The 14,059-nt window shown below is 51.8% G+C and overlaps 1 protein-coding gene across 3 annotated transcripts; it reads right to left on the bottom strand.

The window, feature by feature from the left end:
- Positions 1-3,602: 3,602 nt before the first annotated feature.
- On the bottom strand, positions 3,603-13,979 carry PRPF31 (pre-mRNA processing factor 31). 3 transcript variants are annotated; one of them, XM_090048551.1, is made up of 14 exons: positions 13,842-13,979; positions 13,467-13,654; positions 13,113-13,173; positions 12,462-12,545; positions 10,552-10,649; positions 9,787-9,893; positions 9,192-9,361; positions 8,814-8,971; positions 8,613-8,702; positions 8,235-8,362; positions 7,479-7,551; positions 6,217-6,345; positions 5,304-5,402; positions 3,603-4,161 (listed from the first exon to the last, which is right to left on the bottom strand). In XM_090048551.1, exons 2-14 carry the CDS (start codon positions 13,638-13,640, stop codon positions 3,934-3,936), a joined length of 1,599 nt encoding a protein of 532 aa, XP_089904677.1. In that variant the 5' UTR covers positions 13,641-13,654; positions 13,842-13,979; the 3' UTR covers positions 3,603-3,933. The 3 variants fall into 3 exon arrangements, with proteins under 3 accessions (XP_089904677.1, XP_089904678.1, XP_089904679.1); XM_090048552.1 differs by having other exon boundaries at positions 13,838-13,948; XM_090048553.1 differs by having other exon boundaries at positions 4,019-4,339; positions 13,842-13,977.
- Positions 13,980-14,059: the final 80 nt, after the last annotated feature.

Below are 14,059 nucleotides of genomic sequence, written 5' to 3'. Positions count from 1 at the left end.
TCAATGAGGACAGAAGTACTGTAGTGTTGCTGGACTGCTTACTACAGTGCACCTGCAAGGCAGAGACTGGGTTTCGCAGAATCAGAGAGAAGTCAGGCTCAAAGGAACATCCAGAAGTCATCTAATCCAACTGCCTGCCTGAGGCAGGACCATCCCTACGCAATGGTTGGCTCCCAAGAGCCTTGAAGTTTACAATCAAATGAGTGACTTGTGCCCCTCTCAGGCAGATCAGTCTCCTACAGTGACTATAAGCAGGATCCTGGTCACACGGGGTCAGACAGCTTCCAAGCTGTTAGGAGCAGAAGACGGTGCTAGGCTCCAGAGGTAGAGCTGCCAGAAGATTTTCCCCTTCCCTGCCAAAAGTCCCCCAACTTCCCCCCTCCCCAAATTCATTGCAAAAGCAGCTGGGTTCCCTTTGCTTCTGGAGGGAAGTTAAAGCAGAGATGTCTCCAGCATGCACAGAGCAGTGGTTTGCAGCCTCATTAGACTCAAGGTGCCCCTCAGAAAAAGTCAGCTCTTAGCTTTCACTTGTTTCTTGACTACAGCAAAATAACAGAGCAATGCTTCTGCTGCAGAAAACTCAGAATGTTTTGGACACTGCTGACTCCTATTTGAAACCTCTATTTTGTCAAACAGTTGTGTTTGCACACCTAACTGCTAATATTGTGTGTCACCCATTCCAGGAGCTATAGCACTCTGATTGACTATCACTGGTGTAAAGCAACACAGCTCTGTGAGCTATGCACAAAGCAAAGCAGACCCTGACAGTTGAGCTCCAGGCTCAGCAGCCACAATCAATACCCTTCCCCAGAGGGATTCAGCTACAAGGCAGAAGGAAGGCTTTCCTGGTGGTTAAAGGAGGAGAGTAGAAGCCAGGGTGTGGGGGGTTCTATCTTAGCCCTTCCAAAGCTAAGGGGGCTGGAAGCGGGGCTAGGAGCCAGGACTCCTAAGGTTCTATCCCAGTTGTCGGGACGAAGGAGTGTCCCATAGGTTAGAGCAGGGGAAGTGTCAAGCCAGAACTCCTCAGTTCCATCTCAGCTCTAGGAAATCCTCAAATATGGGCAAACAGAGAAGAGCATTTGTTCTGCTTGAAGGCCCAGGCATCCTTACTCCGGGATCACACAGCACTTCACCCAAAGAGCCCTCACTTCATTACTTGCCTGGGTGCTACCATAGCACAGCCACCAGCAGCACCTAAGAAAGGAAGCACAGCTTCACCTTCCACTCAGGAGTCTGGGGGCTGCAGCCAGCTCCACCACCAACCTGCTAGGTAGCTTTAGGAGAGTCACTTCTCCTCCCTGTATCCCATTTCCCCTCAGTGCAAAGGAAATGACAGGACCAACCTGCTGTGGGAAGCATGTTAATACCTGCTACTCTAAAAAATAGCAAGAGCAAAGCCAAAGCTGGCCTGTGACCAGGGAACCCATCAGGCCACTGTGGCTCTGGTCAGTTGTCTTCTACAGTGAATAGCCCACAGGGGAGCGAGGGGCTGGCAACATACCCAGCCACTATCAAATTACAGTGCAAATGCACAGGCCCCATTTACTGCTGCATTGCCTGAGGGCAGCCTCCAGCATGAGCCCAGACCTGGACTGGGGCTGGAGTCTCAGGAGCCTTCACAGCTACCTCAACTTCTCTGCCACCAGACTCCTACATAAGAGGAGTATACCTTCACTGCTCAGGTCTGTAGGGAGGCTGTTAGGAAAGTTAAGACAGATACAGAGTTAGGGCTAGCATCAAGGGTAACAAAAAGTCCTTTTTTAAACACATAGGGGAATGAAGGCCCTGGATAATGTGGGGGCCCTGCAGAACATGCTTGGCAATCTGGTGGTCGCAACAGAGGAGAAAGCAGACCTCTTTAACAATTTCTTCACCTCTATTTTCTCATGCAGGGACCGGAACACAGAACTTCTGGAGGGGCTGGACATGTTCAAGTCAGCAGGTCCAGATGCTCTCCACCCCAGGGTGTTGAGGGAATTGGCAGGGGTTATTGTGGGGCCCCTGGCACAGCTTTACAAGCACTTGTGGTGCACTGGCCAGGGGCCGAACGACTGGAAGAGGGCCAATTTGGTCCCCATCTTTAAAAAAAGGAAGAGGGAGGACCTGGGCAACTATAGGCCCGTTAGTCTTGCTTCAATCCTGGGGAAGCTCTTTGAGAAGATTATCAAGGAACACATCTGTGATGGGCTAGCAGCAGGGATGATGCTCAAGGGCAACCAGCATGGTTTTAATAGGGGCAGGTCATGTCAGAGAAACCTGATTGCCTTCTACGATCACGTCACAAAAAAAAAAAAAAATCATTGGACGCAGGTGTTGCGGTAAATGTAGTCTTTCTGGACTTCAGGAAGGCCTTTGACACGGTCTCCCACCCCATTCTCATTAAAAAGCTAGGTGACTACAGCACTGATGCCTACACAGTCAGGTGGATTGCAAATTGACTGAGGGGCCGCGCCTGCTTTGCCTGTTATGGAGTGGCGGATGGGTCATTTTCGACCTGGAGGAAAGTGGGCAGTACAGTCCCCCAGGGCTCAGTCCTCAGGCCCACACTGTTCAATTTATTAGCAACTTGGATGGAGTGAAGAGCAGCCTGTTTAAATTTGCAGATGACACCAAGAGTTGGGGTGAGGTAGGCACACTAGAAGGGAAGGACAGATTATAGCAGGACCTGGACAGATTAAAGGGGTGGGCAAATTAAAATAGGATGGGATTCAATACTGACAAGTGCAGGGTGCTGCACTTGGGCAGCAGGAACCAGCAGCATACCAACAGGTTGCAGAACTCCCTTCTCAAAAGCAGTGGCAGAAAGAGATCTTGAGAGTCATTATTGACTCCAGGATGAACATGGACCAACAATGCAAGAACACGGTCACTAGGGCTAACCGTACCTTGTTCTGCATTCACAGATGCAGCTCAAGCAGGTCCAAGGAGGTGATCCTCCCCTTCTATGCGATACTGGTCAGGCTGCAGCTGAAGTACTGCATCCAGTTCTGGGCGCTGCACTTCAGGAGGGATATGAACAGCATTGAGAAGGTCCAAAGGAGGGCCACTTGCATAGTCTGGGGACAGCAGGGCAGACCCTATGAGGAGAGGTTACAGGACCTTAACCTGTTTAGCCTTCACAAGAGAAGGCCAAGGGGGGACCTGGTGGCCGTCTCTAAGCTTACTGGGGGTGGGGACAAGCAGGGTTTTGGACAGACGTTGTTCCCCCAAGCGCCTCCCGGAGTAACAAGGAATAACGGCCATAAGTTGCTAGAGAGTAGACATCCGAAGGCACCACTTCAGTCAGGACGGCTAGGATCTGGAACCAACTTCAAAGGGAAGTGGTGATGGCTCCTACCCTGGGGGTCTTTAAAGAGGATGTTTGATGTTTACCTGGCTGAGGTCATTTGAGCCCAGTTCTCTGTCCTGCCCAGGGCAGGGGGTCAGACTAGAAGATCTACAAGGTCCCTTCCAACCCTACATCTATGAATCTATAAGAGGTAGGGACTCCCCATGGGTACCTACTCCTACCCCTCTCTCCATACCCCACAACCCCTCAGGGACAGGACTAAGTCAGTGTCACCCAAAAACCCCACAACCAGGCCCAAACCTCCAGGGAGCTGTATTTTTTCCAAAAATAATTTTTATTATTTTATTTTTTAACCAAGACAAGGATGAATTCATCATCATCATCATTATCATACACACTTCACCCTAAAATGTCCCTTCCCTTCCTCCTACCCCAATCCCCTGTTCAGACTCCCTGACAGGAACCTCCAGGCACACCCCTCACACAAATCTCCATGCCCTGCTGCACTCCATAACAGGCAAAGCAGCCAAGGGGCATGCACACACATGCACCCCCACACACCAACTTATTTAGGTACCAGGTTCCTGCCCTACCCTAGAAGAGGCCACAGTCTGGCACAAGCATACACACTCCAGGATCCTAAGCTACACCAGGTGCAACCAAGACCAGTGGGGTGCGCTTGCTTTGGGGCAGAGCTGCCACAAGAATAGGATGATGCTAGAGGCAGCAAATGGGGTCCAGCATTGGGAAGCTTGTACAGATGCCCCTGTGTCCAGAGCTGGAAGGGCCAGATCCTGCCTTCCAATGTAGTTGGGTGGCAGGAGTACCCCACAGGGCTCAGACACACCTCCTGCAGCAGGCTTCTCAGGGGGCTGTTGAGGGAGAAAAAGGAGGGTTTGGCTGAGTCCAAAGGGAGGGAGTTTATGAGTTGGTCATGATGCCATTTTTTTCACTCTTCACTTTTACAAATTCTGCCATGCTGGAGAAGTATTTCTGATTGGCCTCTGCAACCTTCTTCTCTGCTGCTTGGGGATTAACAATCTCTAGGCCCTAGGAGGAGGGGAAGGAAAGAATAATCAGCCAAGACTTGGATTGGCCATGCCCAAGCCCAAAAGGTGTGGAGATGTGGCTGTGTCTAAGGTGGAATATGATTATATAGGGACACCCTGACCAGCACCGAGAAGCAGCCACCTCTGGGGTAGGGCACAGGGAGCTAACAGCTACCCTGCACAGCAGTATAGGGCTAGAATTGGTCATCCGGAGGCCTCATTTTGCCATTGGCTTCAGGAAGTGGGAGAGAATCGGTGGGTCAATCCCATTTCTGATGATGGGCTGGGGCTTCAGAAGGGGCAGGAAACATGAACCCTCCTCCTCATCCGACTGAGGGGTCTGCCTATTCACCCCACTAGTTTCAGAGATTGTTTTTAGGGCTGAGCCTCAAAGCTGGTCAGGGCCCTACTTCCACCATTAAAACAGAGATGCTAATAGGTCCTAGGAACACAGGACTGGAAGAGGCCTCCCCCCAAATCCCTACTCTAGAGCCTCCCACAACCACAAGGCCTTGTGCCCCAAACATCAGTACAGGAAAAAGCTGGGACGATGAGGACATTGCCAACACCCTGCTCTGTAGTGTCAAGGAAGGTGTCTAGAATCTTCTGGGCTCTTGTTAATACACAACAACCATGCCCTGGGCTGGAGGGATGCAAAAACCGCACAGCACATGCCACTCTGACCTGGAGAAACAGACTGCCAGGTTTGGGAGTCAGAAATAGATTATGAGATTGAGTAGCAGAGACAGACTTTCCAGCTAGGAGCTTCTGGTTTTCTAGCACCAGCAGGAGCATCAGCACAATCCAGTCAAACTCTCCAGCCTGAACTGTGGTTGATGTCCAAATACTTCAAAAGGAAGGCAGGGGGGAAGAAATATCATCTTCCTTTGACAGCCCCAATCTTCTACATCCATGTGAAGAGGGTACCCACAGGGCCAGACCTATTACAGTGCCACAGCATTTACCTGCAGGGGTGTGAAGGCCACACTGGAGGCAGTGCCTGAGGAGCGGTCCCGGATGGTCGACTTCCCACCATAGACCATGCTCTGCTTTTGGAGCGTGCGCTAATGACGGACAGGAGAAAAACCAGGAGTTATGGTACTGATGCACAACTGAGGCAGGGAGAGGGGAGCAAGAACCCTACCTCAAGGTAGAGTGCAGGGCTGAAGCAAAGGAAGGTGTCAGCCAGGGGTTGTAACTGGATCCACAGCTCTCAGCTAGAGAAGCTGGGTTCTAACCGTTGTGGAGAAGGGGAAAGAGCTCAAGCCCTAGACTTTGGTGGGACTGTCTGCAGGGCCCAGTGTAAGCTGGCTCTAGGCCAGAGGACCTGCTCCAGACAGAAAAGGCCCAAATCTACAAGGAATCCGAGCCTGTCAATCCCAGGTTGCAGGGAGCCTGGGGTAGCTAATAATGGAGGGAGCTGACCAACACATTTTGATAAGGCGCAACCTCCCAGCCCCACTGTGACTTCAGCAGGGAGCTCTGTAGTAGGGAAAGGTGGCCCCCCCACCGGCACACCAGGTGAGGGAGGGGAGGTATAGTGCAGGCATGCTGCTTCTCTGCTGAGAATGAGGACTTAACATGCCTTCTCCTGGATGTAACATGGGTTTGCTCATCTGGCACTCAGATGGAAATCGCATCAAGGACAGAGCACATGTGCTGGGTCTATAGGCATCCTTCCCCCTGTGAGCGGGGGGTGTGGAAGGGGCACTCCATGCTCTGATGTTAGGACCAGAACAGGCCCAAACCTGGCTGTGCCCATGCCATAGCAGAGTGAGGGGCAGGGCCCTCCTTGCTCCAGACCCACCTCCCAACCCAGGTCTATGGTGGATCCAGTGCCTTGGCCTGAACATAGAATGCTGAGCCCTTCCCCCATACCTGCAAGGTCTTTGATATCCGGGCTTTGGTGGCCTCATTGACTTGCGTCTGCCGAACCCGGCCACTACCTGACTTGCCCAGGTGGCCCAGGCTGAAGCCCAGGTCCTCTTGGTAGGCATCTTCCTCAATCTGGAGGGGAAGCATTTCAAAGATGGATGAATGAGGGAATGTAGGCAGCAGAGTATCTTCAGGACCTGGGGTAAGGCCTCTCATCACAGAGCCCAGGCAGCCCCCAGGAGACATCCAGCTTGCTGTTAGATTGATGGTATAAGTGCCCTGCTGATGGGTGTGCTGCCACAGCCCCTCAGGGAAGCGGCTCTCAACTGAGGGGGGGTCATGGGAGGTGCTGTGGGTAGACACAGCAGATATGGAGGAAGGTTGTCCAGCCAACTCCCCCACTCCATCATCCCAAAAATATTCCCACATCTCTGCTATTCAGCACTCCCAGGGTCTCCACCTCCTGGATGCAAAGGAGCAGAGGGTCCCCAATGTAGCACTGTATTACTTGGAACACAGGTACATTGGTGGGTTGGGTACTGATGGGATGGAGACGGGACAGGCCTAGAGCCCAACTTAGTACAGTTTAAAACCATAGCACAAAGCATGCCTCCATCCCCGCATCTCACACCTCTGCCAAGAGCAGCTAATTCAGTAATGCTTCTGCAAGCTGGGGAGCCCAAAACGAGGCACCTACAACCCATGGAACAACTGGGAAAGGCTAATTGGCTGTACTGAGAAGCCAACCTGATAAACCTAAATATTATACAGCTCTGCAGCTCCTCACCCTGCAGCTCCCAAGGGAGCAACACAACTAAGAAGCTCTGTCCTAGGGGAACAGACAGACACAGTTACCCCCACCCCTGAACACCTCTGGCAGCAAAGGAATGCTGGGGCTACCACTGCAGATCCACAGGGCTGGGATGACAAAACCACAATGGTTGAGGGGCACATTCTTCCCATGTGCCTCATTAACAGATCTCTGCTGGGAAAGCACCTAGGATACCTGACCCATGCCTCTGAAAACAGGAGTTACAACATAGAGCTATTCCTATACAGGGTGTTCATCCAGGATTCTCCCAGAAAAAGCCTCCAGACGGACTTACAGACAGGGGCCTGAATACAGTAAAAACCAAAAGTAAAACTAAGATGCAACCAAGGAGTCCTGGTTCCCAGCCCCCTGCTCAAAACCCACCAGACCCTACTCGCATCCCTGAGCCATGGAGTCCCTGTGTCAAGCAGGGCTGCGTGAAGCAAGAGCTCACCTCTCCAAAGCTCATCCTGTTTGCCTGTTTCCGGATTTCTGTCAGCCCCAGGCGCTCCTTCATCTTCCGATACCTATGAGGGAAAAACCAAGTGCGGCTAGCGAAGTGCATAGAGATTGACAGCCAGATGCCAAAAGTCATCACAGCCTCACATGGAGAGAACTGTACCAGTTCTTACATCCTGTCACAAGTTCAGGTTAGACAGCACCTGGCTCCTGCTGGATGTGCACATGTTGCTGCCTTTGGCTCCTTGGCCTGGCTCCAACCAGCACAAGCTCTTTCCTGACTGCAGCAGGGTTAGGACTGGCCCAGGCTGAGAGTTGCAGGCAGCCTGTTCTCTGTGCCTGGGAGGCCCTGAGCAGTAGCAATGTGCTGTAGGTTTGGGTCCCCATCAGTGAATGGGAGCTGGGGACTTGGGCTGTCCCCTACCTGTAGCGCCTCTAGAAAGCCGTGTCCTGCTCTGGGGAGCACTGTTCCAAGCACTCTGCAGCCAGTGGGCAGACTCAGGGTGCACTTTGCTCTCTGGGACTCAGAAGCAGGACCCCCAAAGTAGCAATGTACGTGGGGAGTTGGGGTGGGGGAGAAGACGGGAGGAGTAAACTGCCTGTGCCCCCTTCCTACTAGATGTTCCATCCCTCACACACCCAAAAACTAACCAGCTGCCCGGTCCTCAGACCAGATCAAGATTGATGTCCCCAGAGGGGAAATGCCCCTGATCTATCCCCACTCCCCAAGCCAGCCAGATCACTCTCAGACCTGCGACCTCCTCGCTTCTTCCTCTGTCCATCCAGTGGGGCTGGCAGCGGTTTCACCTGTTTCACAGGGGGAGGCTCCTGCCACTTGTCAAACTTGCGCTCAATCTCCTCCTTGAGGTCATAGCCAACCTTCAAAAGGGGCAGAAATGGGAGAGCCTGGAGAATGGCCCACCAACCTCTGAGCAAGAAGGGTGTATTATACATGTGGGTATGCCTGCATGGATGTCTTGGAGCTGGAGATACAATCCAGGAGTCCCCCTGTTCTAACCCACCAAGCCCACTCCCATCCCAGAGCTGAGCTAGAACCCAGGAGTCTCAAGTCCCAGCCCCCCTGCTCTAACCCACCAGGCCCCACTCCCCTGGCTACCTTCCTCCCTACCTTCCCATCCTGGCTCTCGTGGAAGCTGTCAACACGAGCAGCAAGGGTACACTTGGCTGCAACTAGGCGAGCAGCCTTCCTTCGCAGGTCCTGAAAGAAAAGGAGAGAGAAGAGAGAGAGAGAAAAGAAGCATCTGGGTAAGGGAGTTTGGACTAGAGAGGCAAGCAGTACTGGGGGTGGGGGAAATAGATGGTTCCATACTGGGGGCAGTGACTGGACAATATCACTGTGGTAAATATAGCCTGTGTGGGGCAACACTGATGTGCTGGAGAAGCCGGAAAGGGTTTTGCGCTGGGCTCCCAGGAGCATGATGTTGCAGGCTGGCATCTTGGAGAGGTTGGTGAGGCCACCCGCAATCCCTGCAGGTGGAAAGATACTAAGTGAAACAGAGCAAGAGGAGGGCAGCAGCACAAAGTGAGGCTAGATTAGGGCTGGTGCCACCTGAAGAGGAAAGGCCTCCTTCCAACCTACTGACCCAGCCAGTACCTCTCCCTGAAGCTGAATCGAAGTCAGCACCCCCAGGAAGGAATAAGCCCCTGCCCAAATCACTCGCCCTCCTCCTGACAGGCTGCAGCTCACCCATGATCTTGGCAGCAGTGGAGGCCCCAACAATGATGGAGAGGTTGGGGGCAATGAAAGACATGCGAGACTCCACATACTCATAGATGCGGTGCTTAGACTGGTTGAGCTCCAGGGCCATATCACAGGCCTCCTCAATGCGCTCCAGCTCCTCCTCCGTTAGCTGCTGCCTACAGGGAAGAAGGACAAGGAGTGTTGACCTTGCCATGCTCCCCACACCCAGACCTGTGGCACAGTGAGGGGCCCAGACTTGGCAGAGATGCAGAGAGTCCTCACTGGACCAAATAACAGCACCCAAGAACCCTGCCCCCCTACAACCTCCTGGGATCACAGGTAGCTATGCAAAAGCTGTTGAATCCAGAGAAGTCTGCAGAGACATACATTTTGCCCTCCACCTCATCACAAAGCAGCCCCAAGCCAAAGGCCTCCAAAAGCCAAGATGGGCCTCAAGGGGAGAGCAGGACAGAAGAGTGGACACTCATGGCAGCGGCTTAATTCAATAAAACGTACCACAGAAGGAGATGCAAGGAAAGAAGGGACACAGAACGGCCCGCATCCCCCCTTGACATCCACTGGAGGGACGCAAATCACATACCCTTGAGTGGTGGAGGCGGTGACACTCACCACCATGATGGTGGCATTAGTCAGGATCTGCTGGACGTTCTCATTGTTCTTGCACTTGTCCAGGCTGTTTCCCAATTCCTACAAGGAGACAGGACCCAAGGTGACAGGTTAGTCACCTGAGCCACGCCACTCTTCCTACTCTACTGTCATCCAGCTTGGGTCTGGCAGCCTCCTGCAGGGCTCACAGACTACTACTTCCCAGAGTACACCATTCATCATCCCCAACTAGCGCCTCTACATCCTGACAGCCCTTGTCCTCCTCCAGCTGTGTACCCGCAATAGCTTTTCCCCCTCCACCAGACCTCAAGACACCTCCCACCCCAATTGGATGACTACTGCTTGCCTTCCTTCCCCACCTCTGAGATAATCAGCCAGGGGGTAGGGATGACACCACAGCCTCAGGAGGCACATGTCATGTTCAAGGCATTTCCTAGACATCCGTCATCTCTACTAGCTGCCCTCCCTTTAGGATTATCATCCTCATTGTGCACAGATGAGAAATACAACCAGAAAAAAACAGCACCATATTCTCCTCTAGAGCCAAGGATGGAACTCAGGAGTCCTAGCTCCCAGTCCCCACCCTGCTTTAAAAATTCACCAGAACCCAGACCCCACCCAGACTTGGGAACAGAAGCCAGGAGTCCTAGCTCCTCTCTGCCTACTCAAGACCTCTCTTTACTCAGTCCTTCAAGCCAAACTAAATGTAAATAGGAGCACTGGCAAGTGTCAATGGTACCTTGACAGTCCGGATGTAATCCAGGGCATTGGGAACCAGGGATTCCAGCTCTGGGAACCTCTTGGAGTATTTATCCCGAATGAACTTGTGGATAATGTCTGGAAACAAAAGGCACAGCCTCTTAATGGCGCTGGTAGGTTGGAATTGGAGAGTAGACAATACCCCTTCAAACAACTCAGGATGCCAGCACAGAAGCTGCCAAGACCTGATAAAACTTGCTCAACCAGCCTTACATACGCAGGAGAGGCAGCACTGTTAAAACACTGCAAGGAACAGCTTTCCAGTAGAAAAAGCTGGTTTGTCACAGTTGTGACAAGGGGGAAACAGGACAGCATTTAAGACATTAAATAGAAAAGCATCAGAATGAGCCGTCTTCACATGTTCCACTTTAAACTGTACAATGCAATAAAATGTTAAATTAAAATTAAATATTATATGTAGGCATCTCAAGTTACCCTGATAGGTGCAATGGGTCTGTTTATATAATTTCATCAAACTTATAAGCATAATTAACTTACATGTTAACATTAACCTTGACATTTATATTGAAATTATTTTATGAAAACTAAAGCTCATTTTAAAATCACATTACATTAACAAATTTATGTTTGTATTTCAACCTAATATGATCACGCACACATTTACTACAATTTCATGAGAATGGTTGTGACATAACTAGGTTAACATAGATGTTTAATTTGGGGAGCCATGTAGCTCAGTCAGTAGGGTACCTGGCTACAGACTGGAAGGACCTGAGTACAATCCCAGGTGAGGGCAGTGGTTTTCTACTCACTGTCTCCCCACTTCTATCTCAGCTCTGAGGCCCACCCACAGCCTCCTATCCAATGGGTACCAGGAATTAAGTCACACGACCTTCTCATGCTGAGACTAGTAAAAAAAAAAAACAAAAAAAAAACACCACTCTGTAAACTCGGTATCTTTACACATTTAACATTGACATACTTAACATCAAAGTGTCAGTCTTCATAAAAGTAAAGAACTTTAGTATATTTAAATGTGCATTACTGTTCCCATCTCAGAACATTTAATACAACACTCTCACATGCTAGATTTTGATAGTTTATCTTTACAGATGAGAGAAAATGTTAATATAGCATTGCATAAATTGGGTAATAACTTTTTGATGTTCAAGACAATTAAACAGCCCTGAATTCAAAAGCTTTTGGAGCTTTCAAAAAGTTCCAAACTCAGAACAGAAACAAATGCCAGGAAGCCTCAGTTCTATCCTCTGCCCAGCCATGAAGCACAGTGCCAGGTGAACTGCAGCATCCTCATGCCACATATTAGGCAGAGCGCAAAGACACGCAAGTCATCTGTGCAGGGAAGACACTAGTGGAGCCAATGCTCCTTAACAGCGTCACAAGCAGCAGCACAGATTCCCTTTGAGGGGAGACTAACAGTAAAGAGGGTAGAGAAAAGCACCTTTCTCCCTCTGAGATCAGCACAGGCGATGCCGCATCCCCGCCACACCAGGGGGAAAATCAAGTCATCACACAAAAGGGCACAAAGAATAGCAGCTGTTTTCCAAACAGGAAGTGCTGGGGAGAACAGGGTCTACATACTGAATTTGGGTAGAAGAGGTTGTATGCCAGGCCACAAGGCAGAGGGAAGGAATGAGAGCGAGCTAGGGCTTTCTTAGCTGACACCAGGGATCACATGCAGCCAGATCCAGGAGCCCAAAGCTGAAGCAGAGACAGAAATCCTACCCTCCACCCAGCCAAACTTCTGCAAAATGATATTATGGCATTGGCATAGACAAGACAGAGAAAATGGGAGACACCCTTTTACCCCAAGCTGGGTAGCCCATTCTCCACCTCCATCCTTCTGGAAAAGACATTTCCCCGCAAAGTCCCCATAAAACAAATGCCCAGCCCAAGGAGGACACTCACTCAGTTCATTTTCAATCTCCACCGTTAGGTTGTTAGCATCAACGATGACTCTGTACTCTGGAGCTGCCTCCACTGGCCCCATCACTGAAGGGAGAATGAGAACAAAGACAGCCATCAGCTAGCTGGCTGGCTGCAATGCTGCCAGGGGACACTGTGCTGCAGACAGTATATGGGTCACTTGGTAGTTGGCATTGCCTCAGCACTAAGGGGCAGTGTTACAAGTAGCATAGCAGGGGTTCAAAGAGAGCTCCAGACTCCCAAGGAAGAGCTTAACAGGGGTCATTTGGGCAAGGCAGGTGAAGGCACTGGGCACAGCAGGCAGCATTAAGACTTGTCAGTGCTGGCCCCTCACACCCCAGCAGGAGGGGGTACTGTACTATGCTGCAGAGAGCACAAAGCTCAGGAAGAGGCACTCTCCCCTTGCAGTTAACAGGGACCTCCAATACCCCAACAAAGCATATGAAGGAGACTGAGCTGCAGGGAGCAGACTAAGGGAGTCAAGGGACATGAGTCCCTTACCATCCCCAGTGTCCTCAAGTGGCTCTAGGAAAGCACTGGGCTGCAGGAGATTGTGTCTTTATAGTAAGAGAAAGAAGCTACAACGTATCACATGTACACACCTACATGCACGCACACATTCTCACATGGTACCTTCTGTAGCTTTGGGTTGTTTGCTGATGTACTCCTCAATCTTCTGCATGATCTCTGCAAACTGGGGAAAGGACACACAGAACTGCTCTTTGTGGCTGGAGAAAAATGGATTCAACAGGACGAGAGGGCAGCAGGCATCTGCCCTGGCTCACAGCTAGTGTGGGACCCATGATCCCAAGCCGCCAAAGAAGGGAACAGCCTAGGATCTCATTCCCATCTCCCGGGTTTGAAGTCAGCCAGTCCGTTCATCCTGCAGCTGGCACCCACTCGCCAGGAAGGACCCTACACCCCAAGCCAGCTGCTCCCCCCAGCCTAGGCCAGTACTAGAGGCAGGAAAGGAATGACCAATCTCACCATCTTGCTGTCCCAGAGCTTGGCGATACTCTTGACTGAGTCCACCGTGAGGTCCAGCTGCATCTCCTCCTGCACATCCTCAATGGCTGGCTCATCCTCCTCATCGACGAAGTTCTCCTCCTCCTCCTCAGCCGCCTCCTCCAGATCCGCCAGCAGCTCGTCCGCCAGAGACATCCTGCCGGCCTAGGCTGGGGACAGGCGACCGCGGGTGTCCCACAAAGGGCGTCTCCCGCCCGCGACCCCCAACCCACCCGCCCGGCCCTGCCCTGCCCCGCCCAGCCGCTGCCCAAGCTCCCGGGCGCGGGCGGCACCACAGGCAGCGACAGGGAAGGGGAGAGGCCGCACGCCTGACTGCGCCCCGCCCTACCTACCTACCTGCACCGCTCCAATCCCACTGCTCCCAGCGCCGATCCCCGCTGCTCACGCGTCACTTCCACCAAGACCCGTGTTAATGACGCGACAGCAATTACTCATTAGTGTGCGCCCCAAATATTCCTAGTGTGATGTCATCGGTGTGCGCTCCCGTCCCTCGACTCCCCCTTGCGTCATCAGTACGTGCCCAGTTCCCTGGCTTATACGTCATCAGAGCGCGC

Source organism: Crocodylus siamensis, chromosome 5 (assembly GCF_052110815.1).
Source record: "Crocodylus siamensis isolate JL-2025a chromosome 5, ASM5211081v1, whole genome shotgun sequence".
NCBI lineage: Eukaryota > Metazoa > Chordata > Crocodylia > Crocodylidae > Crocodylus > Crocodylus siamensis.
This window is presented reverse-complemented; position numbering and strand designations above follow the sequence as displayed.

Bases quoted from the DNA above. Each gene is read 5' to 3' on its own strand.
- PRPF31 (XM_090048551.1), bottom strand. From the start codon at position 13,640: ATGTCTCTGGCGGACGAGCTGCTGGCGGATCTGGAGGAGGCGGCTGAG. The intron at 9,362-9,786 runs GTATGTGATTTG...TCTTCCCTGTAG, and splicing joins ACCGCCTCCACCACTCAAGG to GCAGCAGCTAACGGAGGAGG. The intron at 5,403-6,216 runs GTATGGGGGAAG...GTCCGTCATTAG, and splicing joins GGATATCAAAGACCTTGCAG to CGCACGCTCCAAAAGCAGAG.